General features: G+C 47.5%; 1 protein-coding gene across 1 annotated transcript in view; it reads right to left on the bottom strand.

Moving 5' to 3' along the window:
* Nucleotides 1-16349, bottom strand: part of dpp6a (dipeptidyl-peptidase 6a) — a 1248500-nt gene that overhangs the window by 49315 nt on the left and 1182836 nt on the right. Inside the window, exon 18 of the mRNA XM_041184706.1 lies at nucleotides 3274-3284. Coding sequence (XP_041040640.1) covers nucleotides 3274-3284 — 11 coding nt within the window. The remainder of the gene's footprint in view (nucleotides 1-3273; nucleotides 3285-16349) is intronic.

The following is a 16349-nucleotide window of genomic DNA, read 5'->3' as shown; positions in this document are numbered from 1 at the left end:
AGTACGATAAGAGCCCATGGTGTTAGAGGCAAGGTACTAGCATGGATAGAAGATTGGCTGTCAGGCTGGAGGCAGAGAGTGGGGATAAGGGGGTCCTTCTCAGGATGGAGGCCGGTGACTAGTGGAATTCCGCAGGGGTCAGTGTTGGGACCACAACTTTTCATTTTATACATTAGTGATCTAGATGAAGGAACTGTGGGCATCCTGGCTAAGTTTGCAGATGGTACAAAGATAGGTGGAGGGACAGGTAGTATTGAGGTGGCAGGGAGGCTGTAGAAGGATTTGGACAGGTTAGGAGAATGGGCAAAGAAGTGGCAGATGGAATACAACGTGGGCAAGTGTAAGGTCATGCACTTGGTAGGAAGAATAGAGGCATAAACTATTTTCTAAATGGGGAGAGAATTCAGAAGTCTAGAGTGCAAAGGGACTTGGGAGTCCTAGTCCAGGATTCTAAGGTTAACTTGTAGGTTGAGTCGGTAGTTAGGAAGGCAAATGCAATGTTGGCATTTATCTTGAGAGGACTAGAATATAAAAGCAGGGATGTGCTGCTGAGGCTTTATAAGGCTCTGTTCAGACCACATTTAGAATATTGTGAGCAATTTTGGGCCCCGTATCTCAGGAAGGATGTTCTGGCCCTAGAGCGGGTCCAGAGGAGGTTCACGAGAACGATCCCAGGAATGAAAGGCTTAACATTTGAGGACTCTGGGTCTATACTCGATGGAGTTTAGAAGGAAGAGGGGGAATCTGATTGAATCTTACAGAACACTGAAAGGCCTGGATAGAGTGGACGTGGGGAAGATGTTTCCATTAGTAGGAGAGACTAGGACCTGAGGGCACAGCCTCAGAGTAAAGGGAAGACCTTTTAGAACAGAGATGAGGAGAAACTTCTTTAGCCAGAGAGTGGTGAATCTACAGAATTCATTGCCACAGAAGGCTGTGGAGGCCAGGTCATTGAGTGTATTTAAGACCGAGATAGATGGGTTCTTGATTGGTAAGGGGATCAAAGGTTACAGGGAGAAGGTGGGGGAATGGGGTTGAGAAACTTATCAGCCATGATTGAATGGTGGAGCAGACTCAATGGGCCAACTAGCCTAATTTCTGCTCCTGTGTCTTATGGTCTCTTATGGTTATAGGGATCATGTAACTATATAGACCAACAGCTCTTAGTGTGGGGAAGTTTGGTCTTGGAACAAGCATGTAAACCCCTCTGAAGTCTGTTAATAAAATTCACTGTTTCTTAAAAGAAACCCACCCTGCACTCTCCAAGTTTATTACAAATGGCAACGAGGATAAAAAGTGCCAATGCAGCACCTTGCCTCGCAACTGAGTATTTCAATATTTTAGGGGAAGGAAAGAAGCATACTCACCAGCAATGCCTCTCTTTGGCAGAATTGACCTGTACGACTCATCCATCGAGGACTGGAGTTAATACATAGAACGATTAAGTTCCTACTTTGTAGCCAACGAAATAACGGTGGAGGAGAAACAGAAGGGAATTCTCCTAGGAGTCTGCGGGAGCAAATCCTATAATCTAATCTGTAGCTTGATGGCTCCGACCATGCCAAATTCCAGATCCAAGCTAGTGGACCTCGTGAAAGGACATTTGCAGCCTAAATCTTCAGTGATCATGCAAAGATTCAACTTTAACTCTCGAGTAAGGATTGATCTCAACGTACATCATAAAGTTAAAATAGTTACCAGAGCACTGTGGTTGTACCTACACCACATGGATTGCAGCAGTTCAAGAAGGCAACTCACCACTACCTTCTCAAGGGCAACTAGGGATGGGGAATAAACGCTGGCCCAGCCAGCAAAGATGAGACCCCGTGAATGAATAAAAAAGAACTGTGACTTCGGTGATGCTTTAACGACATGTTGCAAGATCATTTGGTTTGCGGCATAAATGACAACACCATTCAGCGCCGTTTGCTTGCAGACGTTGAGATGGACCTGAAACGCATCATGGAGATAGCGCTGACAATGGAGAGCACTGAGAGGGATTCGCAGGCTCTGCAGAGTGTGCAACATGGCATCGTTTTGCAGTTAGGTCATGAACCTGCCGCCGGGCATGGAGCAAAGATCAGGGAGGCTACCGCAAAGCGGGACACAGTCCCCATTGCTAGAAAAATAAAAAGAAGTACAGGAAGCAGCTCACCAGTAACCCAGAAGTTAAAGTGTTACCATTGTGAGGGAGATCCTGCACCCAGAGACTGTAGATTTACAGAGGCAGAAAGCTACTACTGTCACAAGAAAGGGCATGTTGTTAAACAGTGCAGGACTGGATTATGGCAGCCATTCAGACATCAGATCAAGTTAAATGAAGTGCACAATATAGATGAGCCAGAAGTTACTGAGGCTGACGTCTATTCCCTGTACAATCTGAAGGCCAGGTAAACTGAACCAATCACTGTCACACTTCAAGTAAATGGAAAGCCTCTGCTCATGGAGGTGGACACAGGGGCATCAACCACTGTGGAGGGAGAACACATCTTTAAATGCCTCAGAGAAGGTACCCAGCCATTGAGATTGGAGAAAACCACTGCTCAGTTAAAAACATACAGGAGAAGCAATACAGGTGAAAGGCATCACCTCTGTATCTGTATCATACAGACAACAGACAGCTCAGCTGCCAATAATAGTTGTAACAGGAGAAGTACCTAGCCTTTTGGGCCATGATTGGTTGAAAGAAATCAAACTAAATAGGTTAGCAATTTTTCAGGTGAGGACTGGAGGAATTCCAGAGTTGCTGAAATGGTAGGACAGAGTATTCTGAGATGAGTTGGGAAAATCAAAGGTTTAGAAGCTAAAATATTCATGGACTCTGAAGCAACAGGTTTTTCAAGGCAAGACCTGTGCCATATGCTCTGAGAGAAAAGGTAAATATGGAATTATGCCATTTGGAGAAGTTAGGGATAATACAACCGGTCCAAATTTCAGAATGGGCAGCACCCATAGTCCCTGTGCTGAAACTGGACCAAACCATTCGCATCTGTAGAGATTAACAAGGCTGCAAAATTAGACAAATACCCAATCCCAAGGTCTGAAGATCTCTATGCTAAATTCGCAGGAGGACGATCCTGCACTAAACTGGACATGAGTCATGAGTATCAACAACTCGAGCTGGACAACACATCAAGAAGTTATGTCACCATAAGCATGCACAAGGGCCTGTACCAATATGCACGCCTACCCTTCGGTGTGTCCTGTGCCTGTGCGCTTTTCCAGAGAACCATGGAAAGCTTCCTACAAGGACTTCCCCGAGTTATAGTGTACCTGGACGATGTCTTAATCACAGGACCCACAGAAGTGGAGCATGTGCCAAAGCTGGAAGAGGGTCTGAAGAGATTTTTAGAGGCTGGCATCCATTTAAGAAATAAAAAGTTCACCTTCCAAGCCAAGCAAGTTATGTATCTGGGTCATTGAGTTGATGCCCAAGGGTTGCATCCATTAGAGGAGAAAGTCAGGGCAATCAAGGAAGCACCCTCTCCTACTAATGTCATAAAGCTCAAGTCTTTCTTGGGCAAGTAAACTATTATGGTCAATTTTTGCCTAATCTGTCTTCAGTGTTAGCTCCATTGCATTTATTATTGAAGAAGAACCAAAGATGATCCTGGAAGACACAACTCCCCACTGGTTGGAGTCATACCTAGCACAGAGGAAAATGGTTGTGGTTGTTAGAGGTCAGTCATCTCAGCTTCAGGACATTACTGCAGGAATTCCTCAGGGTAGTGTCCTTGGTCCGACCATCTTCAGCTGCTTCATCAATGACCTTCCTTCTGTCATAAGGTCAGATGTGGGGATGTTCGCTGATGATTGCACAATGTTCCACACCATTCGCAACTTCTCAGATACTGATACACTCCATGTCCAAATTCGGGAAGACCTGGACAATATCCAGGCTTGGGCTGACAAGTGGCAAGTACAAGTGTCAGGCAATGGCCATCTCCAACAAGAGAGAATCTAATCATCACTCTTGATGTTCAATGGCATTGCCATCACTAAATCTTCCACTATCAACATTATGGAGGTTATCACTGACCAGAAACTGAACTGGACTAGCCATATAAATACTGTAGCTACAAGAGCTGGTCAGAGGCTAGGAATCCTGCGACAAGTAACTCACCTCCTGACTCCCCAAAGCTTGTCCGCCATCTACAAGGCACAAGTCAGGAGTGTGATGGAATACTCCCCAATTGCCTGGATAAGTGCAGCTCCCACAACATTCAAGAAGCTTGACACCATCCAGGACAAAGCAGCCCACTTGATTGGCACCACAACCACAAACATTCACTCCCTCCACTACCGATGTACAGTAGCAGCAGTGTGTACCATCTACAAGATGCACAGCAGGAATTCACCAAAGTTCCTTCGACAGCACCTTCCAAACCCACGGCCACCACCATCTAGAAGGACAAGGGCAGCAGATAGATGGGAACACCACCGCCTGGAAGTTCCCCTCCAAGTCACTCACCATCCTGACTTGGAAATATATTGCCCTTCCTTCACTGTCGCTGGGACAAAATCCTGGAGTTCCTTTCCTAACAGCACTGTGGGTGTACCTACACCACATGGACTGCAGTGTTTCAAGAAGGCAGCCCATCACCACCTTCTCAAGGGCAACTTGGGGTGGGCAATAAATGCTGGCCCAGCCAGCGAAGCCAACATCCCATGAATGAATTTAAAAAAATCTTTTTGATACAGCTGATGCACACTACGGAAAATGCCATTTCATTCCACTTCACCCAACCCACTCTTGAGCTTCTCCTGTGTATGCATGGTGCACTTTCTAGGAGAGTCAATTGACGGGTTTGCATATTTCTGAGGTGTAGTACAGCATCACCTATGAAATTTCCTATAGGCATCATATCTGTCTAGGTATATCTGTTATAGGTCATGGACTGACTTAATGGCAGTATTTTTGGCCTCTTCTGCCATGATTGGCGCATTGGTGATCTTGTATGTGGTCATATGTTGAGTTCCACACATGCTGGTAACCTTAATACTGCTGGTTCACTCATGGCTACCCGGTAGAACACATCTGGTTTCCATGCAGAATTGCCGTAGCTGCATTGCAATGTCAATGCACCAATGCAATGAATGGGTGACCCATTTCCTTCAGCTAGGATCACTGACTCCCAATCGTCCATATATATATGCTTCAGGATTCTGACTGATAAGACGTTTGCGCTCGCCCTTTGCTGAATTTGATGTTGAGTGTGTGTTTGCTGCTTTTCTTTGGGCATATCATGCTGATAGCAGCAAAAGTCTCTAACTGTTTGACTTCATCCACACGTTGGGCCACATTCACAATGTTGAAAGCCTATTCACTTTCCAGATGGAGATTTCGTTACTCTGAGTCTTCAGCCTGGATTGTCTAGCCGCTAACCTCGCGTATGTGCTTGCGTTTATGTGGATCTCTGGCACACTCCCTGTTGTTGCTGCCAGTAGGCTGCACATACTTTTTGTATGATCATTTCTTATGGTCCTTTGGTCGCACCTCTGGAACCATTTTAAGAGGGTATGCCCTCTTACATCGCATACCTTACAAAGGTCTTGAAACACAGGAGGGTTTTGTGGTGGGTGGACTTCCCAAACAGCTTGCTTGCTTTCTGCCTCCTGGTGACTGAGCCAATACTGGCCGCTGCGCCCAATGCTTGCAGATAGTGTTGTCCAGCCACATTGGTTTCATACTTTCTGCCATCTTTTGGTGATGTGTCAATACTGTGACCTTTCTTTTTCTCCAAAAACTCTTTTCAGAAGGCTTCGGTTGGCATTGAACTTATGACAGGTTTCACCATCCGTTCAGACAGCTCAGCTTCTGAAAAACTGCAGCTTTTGCCCTCATCATGGCACCTGCTGATGATCTGATCAATTGATTCCTGTGGCTGTTGTCTGTAAGCCGTTAGCTCCAATCAGTGAATACTGAAGTTCACCTTTACACGAAGCTGATCCTCCAGCATGATAAACAGTTTAACAGCATCCTTCTGATCCTCCTCAGACAGGCCCAAAGTATTGACTCTGTGCAATCCCTCACTTCCAATGGCTATCTTTATTTTCACCACTCGTTCATCCGGTTCTGTGACGGATGAATCTAAACAGCAAAAATCCATCCCTCGTTTAGAAAGCTTAAATTCGGATAGGATAATTGTGGCCTTCCAATTGATGCTGGTAATGTTGGTGGTCATCTTTATGATGTTCTCTGTCTTTCACCGACACTCCCAATTTATAGGGTTTTGAACCTCTCTATTCCATGGAGAGATTCAATGCAGCTGCTGTTTATTAAATTCTCTCCTTTTTTCTTTTGGCTGCAGTTCAGGTTTCCGCCACATTCATCTCAGTGGCACTGTTTACCCATTTCTTTTGCACGGGATTGGCACCAAGCGTTAAATGGCTATGGGACTGTCAGCAGGGATATCTGCCCCGCTGACATTTTCGGTGGCAGTACGGGAATCCTTTATTCGGCAGTTAACATCCTTGCTTCAAACACCAGGTATGAGCAACTCTCAGATTGCTCCATCAGCAAGATTGACATCTCTATGCAGTCCTCTGTTGCATTCTTCTTAACCCCTATCCCAAACCCTGCAAGATTGACACTTAAACCAATCCCGAACCCCTCTGTCCCATTTTCCGCTCTGCCCTCTCCAAGTGAATTGCATCGCTGAGACATTTTAGTATGTTAAAAGTGCTAAATAAACACAAGCTGTTTGTATCAGAGCACGACAATGATTTGCATGGGACCAAAGGATCATGGGAATGTTTCATAGTGGAGGTTGCTGGTCCCTTCTGACTCGACAGGACCAGCTGCACGTTTGATTGAAGGACGAATGTCAGGAAACACAGCGTTAAGAGTAAGGATAATGATCTCTGACGGCGGACGGGCACGTTAGTGGGGTGGTGAAAAAGGCATATGGGACACTTGCCTTTATCAATCGAGGCATAGATTACAAAAGTAGGGAGATCATGTTGGAGTTGTATAGAGCTTGGTGAGGCACAGCTGGAGTACTGTGTGCAGTTCTAGTCGCCACATTATAGGAAGGATGTGATTCCACTGGAGGGGGTGCAGGGGAGATTCACCAGGATGTTGCCTGGGATGAAACATTTAAGTTATGAAGAGAGGTTGGATAGACTTGGGTTGTTTTGTTGGAGCAGAGAAGACTGAGGGGCGACCTGATCGAGGTGTACAAGATTATGAGGGGCATGGACAGGGTGGATAGGGAGCAGCTGTTCCCCTTGGTTGAAGGGTCAGTCACAAGGGGGCATAAGCTCAAGGTGAGGGGCAGGAGGTTTAGGGGGAATGTGAGGAAAAACTTTTTTACCCAGAGGGTGGTGACAGTCTGGAATGCACTGCCTGTGAGGGTGGTGGAGGCAGGTTGCCTCACATCCTTTAAAAAGTACCTGGATGAGCACTTGGCACGTCATAACATTCAAGGCTATGGGCCAAGTGCTGGTAAATGGGATTAGGTAATTAGGTCAGGTGTTTCTCACATGTCGGTGCAGACTCGATGGGCCGAAGGGCCTCTTCTGCACTGTGTGATTCTGTGAATGATGTCAAGGGCCTGTGACCTTCAGTAAAATGTCAGGAATTCTGTAAAATAATTGAGTTGAAGTATTTGAGAGAAATGTTTCACAAAGACAAGTTCATGCATTAGCATGAAGTTAAATGTTCATTGAAGGTAAACATTGAGAGAGAAACATTTAATTGGACAGAGTGTACAAGGGCAATGATAGAAATCTCTAGACACAATTAAATTCAAGGAGATCACAAACCAGCATTCCTTGGTGCTTTCAAATTTTCATTGCTGCCAAACTTCAATGCTTTATTCAGCTCCAAAATTTATAAAGAAGAAAAGAAAATGCTTGAAAGGTTAACCTGATTTCTCCATTAAAATAACTGTGAAGGGAAATGCTCCGGTGCATTGACGAGCAAGGACGTAAATTAGGAATTCAAATTTCAGGTGAGAGTCTGTTTTTGAGGATTGCAAACATGGGTAGAAATCCTTTACTAGTCTGAGGAGCCTGAAGCCATTGAGGATTCCCCTTCTTAACAAGGGGTGGATTTTCGTTTGGCAATCACTTCTGAAACCAGACTTCAAAAAGATGGGGTGGAGATGCCCAGTGCTACCTTGCTGCTCTGACCTGAATTGCCATTGCTGGGACTGCTGCAGACAGCTCATTCCTCAACCCACCCCATCTGCTGCCCCATTGCTGATATATTGGGAGTGACGGATTGAGGGGGGGAAGGGTTGTGGTGGGTATGGGTATGACCTCTCGCCCTCTGATAATCAGTCATGGCTCTCAGTGAATAGCACTATTGCTTACTCAGTCAGATGGCTGTAGGTTTAATTCCTACTCCAGAGGCTTGGACACAAATTCTAGGTTGATACTTGGTACGTTTCTCAAGGAGTGCTGCGGTGTCAGCTGAGCTGTCTTTTGGATGAGACGTGAAACCAAAACTTTGCCCTCACAAATGCAAATGAGAGATCCTGTGGTACTATTTTGGAGAAGAGCAGTGGAGTTCTTCCAGTGTACAGGCCAATATTTATCCCTTGATCAATGTCACATAAAGGAACAGGTTACATGATCCTTATTACATTGCTGTTGGTGGGAGCTTGAGTGCATTTTGGATGCCGCTCTTCTTTATACTACAACACTGACTGCACTCCATGTATATAGCTCTGCATACACACACTGCACTCTGTGCATATAACTCTGTCCACAGAGACTGCACTCTATGTACATAACTCAGCACACACTGAACATGGACAGGATCTTTAGGTCAGTGAGCGGGTGGGGGTGGGGCCCACTTGCCGACGCGTAAAAGGACATGGGGGGGCGGGGCCCGCTCACCAACGCGTAAAAGGACACACGATGACATTGGGCGGTACTCCTGACGTCACCCCGAATCAGCTGTGCACTCGCCGACCTGTCAACTGCCTATTGAAGCCATTTAAAAAGTCATTAATATAATTAATGGACCAGCCTATCCAACCTTAAGGTTGGCGGGCAGGCCAGGAGCCCTGGCGGGCTTTGGTAAAAGCATGAAACCTCATCCACGGATGGGATGAGGTTTTATGAGGGTTTTTAAAAATTTAATAAATGTTTGAGTTAAAGTGATGGACATGTCCCAACTCATGTGATAGTGTCACATGAGGGGACATGTCAGGGAAATGTTTTCAACATTTACCTTCAAAGATTTAATTCTGAGCCGATCTCCCTGAGGCTGCACTTAGCCTCAGGGAGATGAGTGGGTTCTTTTGTGCGCATGCTGGGCGGGCCTTAATTGGCCTGCCCACTTAAAATGTATGTAACTCTGTACACGCTGACTGCACTCCATATATATATAACCCTGTACACACAGACTGAAATCCATGTTTCTAGCCCTGTATACACATACTGCATTCCACTTATATAACTCTGTAGCCTCTTCCCTTGCCTGTACCATCCCCCCCACACTAGAACATCTGGGTACATCGGAGTGATCGCACTCCAAAGTGTTTCACGACTCTACGTAAGCGACGTGCACCTGGTGAGCTGCACCTCGCTCAGAGCTTTGAGGTTTGTTTCTTCAGGCAGCATTCATGGTCATTAGTGCCAGGCTTCGCAGGCAGCACCACATCACTTTTAGGGGGCCTTGCTTGGGGAAGGGGAAGAAGTGGCCTTAGGCAATGGAAGTGGCTACAGGGCAATGGCTGTACTGGGGAAGGCTGGTGGGGGAGGTATAACAGGTTGTGTGTGTGGGTGCACACGTTGATCTGTACAAGTGGTCTGAAGATGGTGAAGGCTGAGGAGGCAGTCTCCAGTGGAGATGAGGCCGGATGGTGATGTGAGGTTTGTGTGAGAATGGGTGATGATGTCCCTTGAGCTGGCAGTGAGTCAGATGCCAGTGAATGTGTGATGGTCTTGTGAGTGTCTGAGTTTAGAGTGATGATATGGTTGCCTTACCCTGGCAGCTCGGATGAGATCATTCATCTGTTCTCTGCACTGGGTGGCTGACCGCTTGTGTGCAGCATTGACACTGACCACCTGCCATTGCCTCCCAAGCTGGAGTGGTGAGACTGATGCGCCTCCTGCGACCAGAGAGGAGGTAGAGGACATCGCGGTGTGCCTCCATAGTTTCCAGAGAGCGGGCAAGAATGTGTCACTGAATTGGGGGGGCTGCACTCTTCTTGGCTTTTGGGACCTTGTCTTCATCGGTGCCCTCCTGGGCTGTATGCATTGAGAAGTGTGCAGTTTAAATATGGCACTCTGCATGAGGAAGTGCTGAGTTAATAGCATGGGGGGCAAATCGGAGGCTGCCCGCCTGCAAGACGGTGATTTTCCTGTGGCTGCATAATTAACAAGGTGGGATTGGGACGATCGGGCGCGAAAAGCCATCATTGCAGCCGACGGGTAAATCGTCCTTTTTCCTGCCTGCTACTGCACTTAGTGCAAATCTGGGTCTGCACCATGTATATAACCCTGTACACATTGACTGCACTCTATGTATATAACCCTGTTACACATTGACTGCACTCGATGTATATAACCCTGTACACATTGACTGCACTCTATCTACATAACCCTGTACACATTGACTGCACTCTATGTATATAACCCTGTACACATTGACTGCACTCTATGTATATAACCCTGCACACATTGACTGCACTCCATTTATATAACCCTGTACACATTGACTGCACTCCATGTATATAACCCTGTACACATTGACTGCGCTCCATGTATAAAACCCTGTACACATTGACTGCACTCTATGTATATAACCCTGTACACATTGACTGCACTCCATGTATATAAAAGCAGCAATGTACCGATTGACATCACAATCTGCCTAATCTGCATGTTTCCAGTGGATGTACCCTCAGCAAAATGCTCTCTGACACAGCCAGCACCAGAACTGTGCACGCATGCTGCAGGTACCATTTTGGAGGTAAAACGCCGTTTGCAGCGCCAAAAAATCTGGGTGCAAATTTTGCGGCCTCTTTATACAACTCCAACACATTCTGACTGCACTCCACGTACATACCCATTTAATTGGCCAACTGCGCCCCCATTCACTTCTTAACCATAGAAGAAAACTGTATTTTGCTCATTAGGTATTCTAATAATAGGTATTCTTAGTAAGTGTTCCATTCCTTTCTCACGCATCCAGTTTTAATTTATTCTTGCACCTATTAAGGAAACAGCTTGTGTTGTGCAGATGCTCAGTGAGTTCATTAACTTTCAGGCTTAACGCTCTCTCCGCTGCAGCTCCATTGTCATTTGAAACTTGACTGCTTTTACAGCTTTTATCAGAAAGTGGCATTTTTTGATTATAAGTGAGAGATAACTGATTCCCACCCTGATCCCAACGTAACGTCACTCCTGCCACAACTCAGAGAACTCACTTGGTTTGGTTTGGGTTAAGGCTTTGGGTTAAGCTGGGATTTTCCAGCTCTACCGCTGTGGGGGATGTGGTGGGCCGGCCAGCAGTTCCGCTGACTTTCAGCCGGACCGGATGATTCCCGGCGACGGGCTGGGCAGGAAAATCCCGGCCTAATTATTTGTTCAGAGCTTCCGGCTTGTTACTGTTTGCCATGGTTAAAATAAAGCTTTCCTTTGGCCTTCGTTGGATATCCTGGGGGGGTGGTGGGGGGAGGGGAGGGTGTTGTGTGCTTGACCTTTTAGACAATTAAGGGTTAACAGTCAAACTTCTTGTAACTTAGAGCAGCTGATTTTCAAGATGAAGAGAGTGGTTTTGAAGTGTCACGAGGGGGAAAGCATGGCTTGTCTTTGCTTTTCATGCCTGAGGGTGGAATTTTAATGAGGCGTGCAGGTCTCGATGGCGGAACTGGAAGTGGGAGGAGCTTCTGCTTGCATGCCCGGAGCTGGCGCACACGCAACTCCATTTAAAATTGAAAGGGCTGCGGCAGGCATGAGCAACATGTGCGGTTACACGTCGGGGGCAGCTATTCATTGGTGGATCCCACCGCCGTCGGGTGACAATTCAGCAAGTCTGGGCCAGGCTATCAAAGAGCCTACTGGACAAACAGGGAAAATCTGCATCAAGGTCACAGGCTTCACACCCCCCCCTCCTTTCGTTCATTACTCCGAGCCATAGTTATTGTACCCCCTTGATCACCCTCAGCCACGCTTACCCTTTTCCCCCATTGCTCCCTCCCTCATTATTCTTTTGTGCCCTGTCCATCCTCCACCCCACCATCCCCCCCCACAACCACCCATGACCAAACCCCTTCAACTGCACCTTGGAGATTCCTGAACCAAGACAGAGGCTGGCCCCACAGTTTCACGCACACCTCCCTGAACGGCGAGGAGTACTCTTTCTCACAGATGGCAACGGAAGACCCTCTTACTGACCAAGGTGGCCTGGGCGGAGATCGCAGAGGAAGTAAGCAACCATGGAGTCCAGCATAGATCCTGGGTCCAGTGCAGGAAGAGGGTCAAATTAATGACCTGCTCTGACCCGCCATGGGTAAATGGCAAGGTCGGAAGTTTCCCACGGGTCTCCCATAGGGTCATCAAGCAAAGTATCCTTGCGAATGAGCAGTTAGGCCAGTCAAGTGAATGTGTGATCAGCCTCAGTACCGCAAGACAATTCAGGCCAAAGTGGGGTGACGGTTTGGATTGAGTGAGCACTTGGATACAACATGCCAGTGATGGGCTCGTGATGGGGATGTGTGCAGACAAGGGAGGTGCGTGCCATTTTTCATGTCACTAAATCTGAATGTCGTCATGCACAGATCCACAAATCCATGGAGAGGGCAAACACCAGAGGAGGAGTGCCTGACCTGAAGGTTCTCATCCCTACTGAGGGAGGGGCACTTCAGATCGCAGGAGAGCAGGGTGGCTGGGTGATCACAGACAGCGAGGTGTAGTGGCCAGGCATCAGAGTCAGAATGCTGGTGCTGGCAAAGGGGCACATGTAGGAACATACGAACATATGACTTAGGAGCAGGAGTAGGCCACTCAGCCCCTCAAACCTGCTCTGCCATTCAATAAGATCATGGCTAATCTGATTTAACCTCAATTCCACATTCCCATCTACCCTGATAACCTTTCACCCCCTTGCTTATCAAGAATCTATCTAGCTCTGCCTCAAAAATATGCAAAGACTCTCCATCAAGAGCCTTTTGAAAAGAGTTCCAAAGACTCACGATCCTCTGAGAAAAAATTTCCCCTCATCTTTGTCTTAAATGAGCGACCCCTTATTTTTAAACAGTGACCCTTAGTTCAAGATTCTCCCACAAGAGGAAACATTCTTTCCACATTCTGCTCGTTAAGACCCCTCAGGATCTTATATATTTCAATCAAATCGCCTCTGACTCTTCTAAATGCTAGTGGATACAAGCTTAGACTGTCCAACCTTTCCTCATAAGACAACCCGCCCATTCCTGGTATTAGTCTAGTAAACCTTCTCTGAACTACTTCCAACGCATTTTAACATCCTTCCTTAAATAAGGAGATTAATACTGTACACAGTACTGCAGATGTGGTCTCACCAGTGTCCTGTACAACTGAAGCATAACCTACCTACTTTTGTATTCAATTCCGCTTGCAATAAATGATAACATTCTATTAGCTTTCCTTATTACTTCCTGCATCTGCACACTAGCCTTTTGGGATTCATGCACTAGGACAGTCTGGTCCCTCTTAATCTCATAGCTCTGCAATCTCGCACCATTTAGATAATATGCTTCATTTTATTCTTCCTTTTATTACCTCAAAATACACATGAGGAAATGTGATGTGCTCAGAGACTGTGCTGATCCTTAGGGCAGAATCGTCCCAGATTTGTACTAAGTGCGGTAGCAGGTGGGAAAAAGGAAGTTTTACCCGCTGGCTGCAGTGGCGGGTTTTTGCGCTATATCGTCCTATTCCTGCCTTATTCATTATGCATTCCCAAGAAACAGGCAGGGTCACCCAGCCATCACCTCAGGCCTTCAGTAAACTGGACGCCATATTAAAAGGCCACCCCAGCAAAGAGCTGGCACTCTTCAAGTGACAGGAAGCTGCTGGAAACTGATGGCTACCAAAGGAAGGAAATATGCTGTCCCCTGATTTAGCAATGCCTCCCTCGAGCGCCTACTGGACGCAGTGGAGGCCCGCTGCCAAGTCCTCTACCCCCACTCTGGGCAAAGACCAGCAAGCAATCGTGCATGGGAGGCAGTGGCAGAGTGGTCAGCGCCAACGCCCTTCAAAATAGGACCACCACCTAGTGCCGAAAGAGGATGAATGACCTCCTCCAATCCACCAGGGTAAGTAACTCTTCTCATCACTCTCAATTTAAACACTCACAAACACATCACACATCCACAGGGAGCTCATTCACTGCCCGTTCAAGGGACGTCACCATTCACTCTCTCACACACACCTATTTGCCCAGCAAATCGTGTCCTCATCCCATCCATGGCACCACTCACCACCCACACATGCCAGGCATTCTCATCTCTCCATCTGTATTCTTGCAGGACAAGCTGGCACACAACAAGAGTAGTTGCAAATTACAGGAATGCCTGAAATCAAGGTCCTCACGGATTTTTAAAATAGCGTCATCCAGCTGGCCGGTGACAATCTGGGCCATTCCTGTGCTGACGGTGAGGTCAGCGGTGCTCTACCAAGTGAGGATCCAGCAGTGCAACCTCCATCAGACAACCATGCTGTGAGTCAGTTCCCCTGTTCCGCAGTCCCCTGCCAGGCACTAATTATCTCTTCTTTCTTTCGCAGCACAACTGGGAAGCAACTGAGAGGGGCCACGAACCAAGTCCTTAACGCGAGCCCTGTAGAAACCTCAGAAGAAGAATCTAATGACACCTTCATTTAAGACCCATCCCAGCACTCACCCACACCCTCCACCAGCGCAGAGACACACACCTCGGTGGGACCTAGCTTTAGAGTAGCCTCGGGGTCAATCTGGTGAGCACATCTCACTGTCTGATCCACAGCAGGCGGAGGCAGGGACTCCCCAGGCATTTAGAAGACTGTTGCAGATCAGAAATCTGCTGAGTCTGAGTCAGACGATGAACCTCTGGACTCAGTCATACCTCAGTCGCTGGAGCTGCAAAGACAAGCTCGGGAACATCAGGAAGGGATGTCCGCTGCACATCTCACATTGCAAGGCATGATGGAGGAGTCAGTCCACCTTCAGTCTGAGGTGATAGTGACAGTATGCCAATGCACCGAGGTCAACACTGGTGGGATGGTGGCCGCCATGAAGGCTTTGGTCTTGGACATCGCTCCTGCACTGCTGCATGGGCTGAACTCCATCGCTAATGCCATAGTTGGCCTCCAACAGTGTCAACGCGAGAAGGGTGAGGGCAGCTCGATCTCACTCCAGCATCCCCTCCTCCTCAAGGAGTCAGCCAGGGGCCGTCAGGCACCCACAGGGAGGAGAATCAGCAGGTGCATATCCCGGGGCCATCCACCCAGGTGGTCCCAGGCTTGTCCAGCCCATCCGAATCTCCTATTTCTGTAGCCTCAGCAGCTCGAGCTCCACAAGCCAAGGAGGGTGCCACTGCCGCACAGCAGCACCTTGAAAGCAGGCTGGGGCCCTCCAGGTCTCAGCCCTCCAGAGGTCGCCCATCAACGACAACTCAGGCAGGGCGTAGCAATCAGCAGGCTGCCTCCGCCTCTGCTGTGGATATCCGGGGAGCACCAAGACATAGCGGCATGGTTAGGAAGGTTAAGAAAATGCAGATGCACAGCCAGGGCACAGGTGTTAATCACTTATATATAATGTTCACTATTGTAAATAAACTCCCAAGAATGTCTCCTTGCCTATGGCTCCTTGTTCTGATGAGCATTGTTCATATTGCTGAGATGTGAAACCTTGCTTCATGCACAAGATAAAGGCATGTGTCTCAGTCCAGGGCCTCTTACCTGTGTTTTGTGCAGCCTTTCCAGCACACTGATGCTGCGCCTTCACTGTCACTGGTCACCTTAGCCATGCCTGCACTTTGATAGGGCTTATCATTGCTGCCAGAATGTCCTGGGCTAGCAGTACATAGTTCCGTCCTTCTCTCTGTGTGCTTTCAGCACCTTTGAGGTGCGGCTGGCCCCCATCTCATCAGCATCTGTGTCCGGTGACAGTGTGGTCCTGAAGAGTTCAGCTCACAAAGGATGTCATAGGATCAGGAGAAGTTAAAGTTTCCCCACTGCACTTCCATGATATGACCCTGTTCACAGAGCACAAGCGAGCTGCCATCAGCCAGACAGGAGTCAGACATCCACATTAGCTATATGAGGATCTATGGAGTGTCTCCACTGCATGTCATCATCATCCTCCTGGATGGCAGGGGCTGTGGGCATCAGCTGCATCTCCATGATAGGAGCCTTATCACAGAGGGTATGTG

Source organism: Carcharodon carcharias, chromosome 3, assembly GCF_017639515.1.
Source record: "Carcharodon carcharias isolate sCarCar2 chromosome 3, sCarCar2.pri, whole genome shotgun sequence".
Lineage (NCBI taxonomy): Eukaryota > Metazoa > Chordata > Chondrichthyes > Lamniformes > Lamnidae > Carcharodon > Carcharodon carcharias.
The sequence above is the reverse complement of the archived record's forward strand: the minus strand, read 5'-3'. Positions and strand labels throughout refer to the sequence as shown.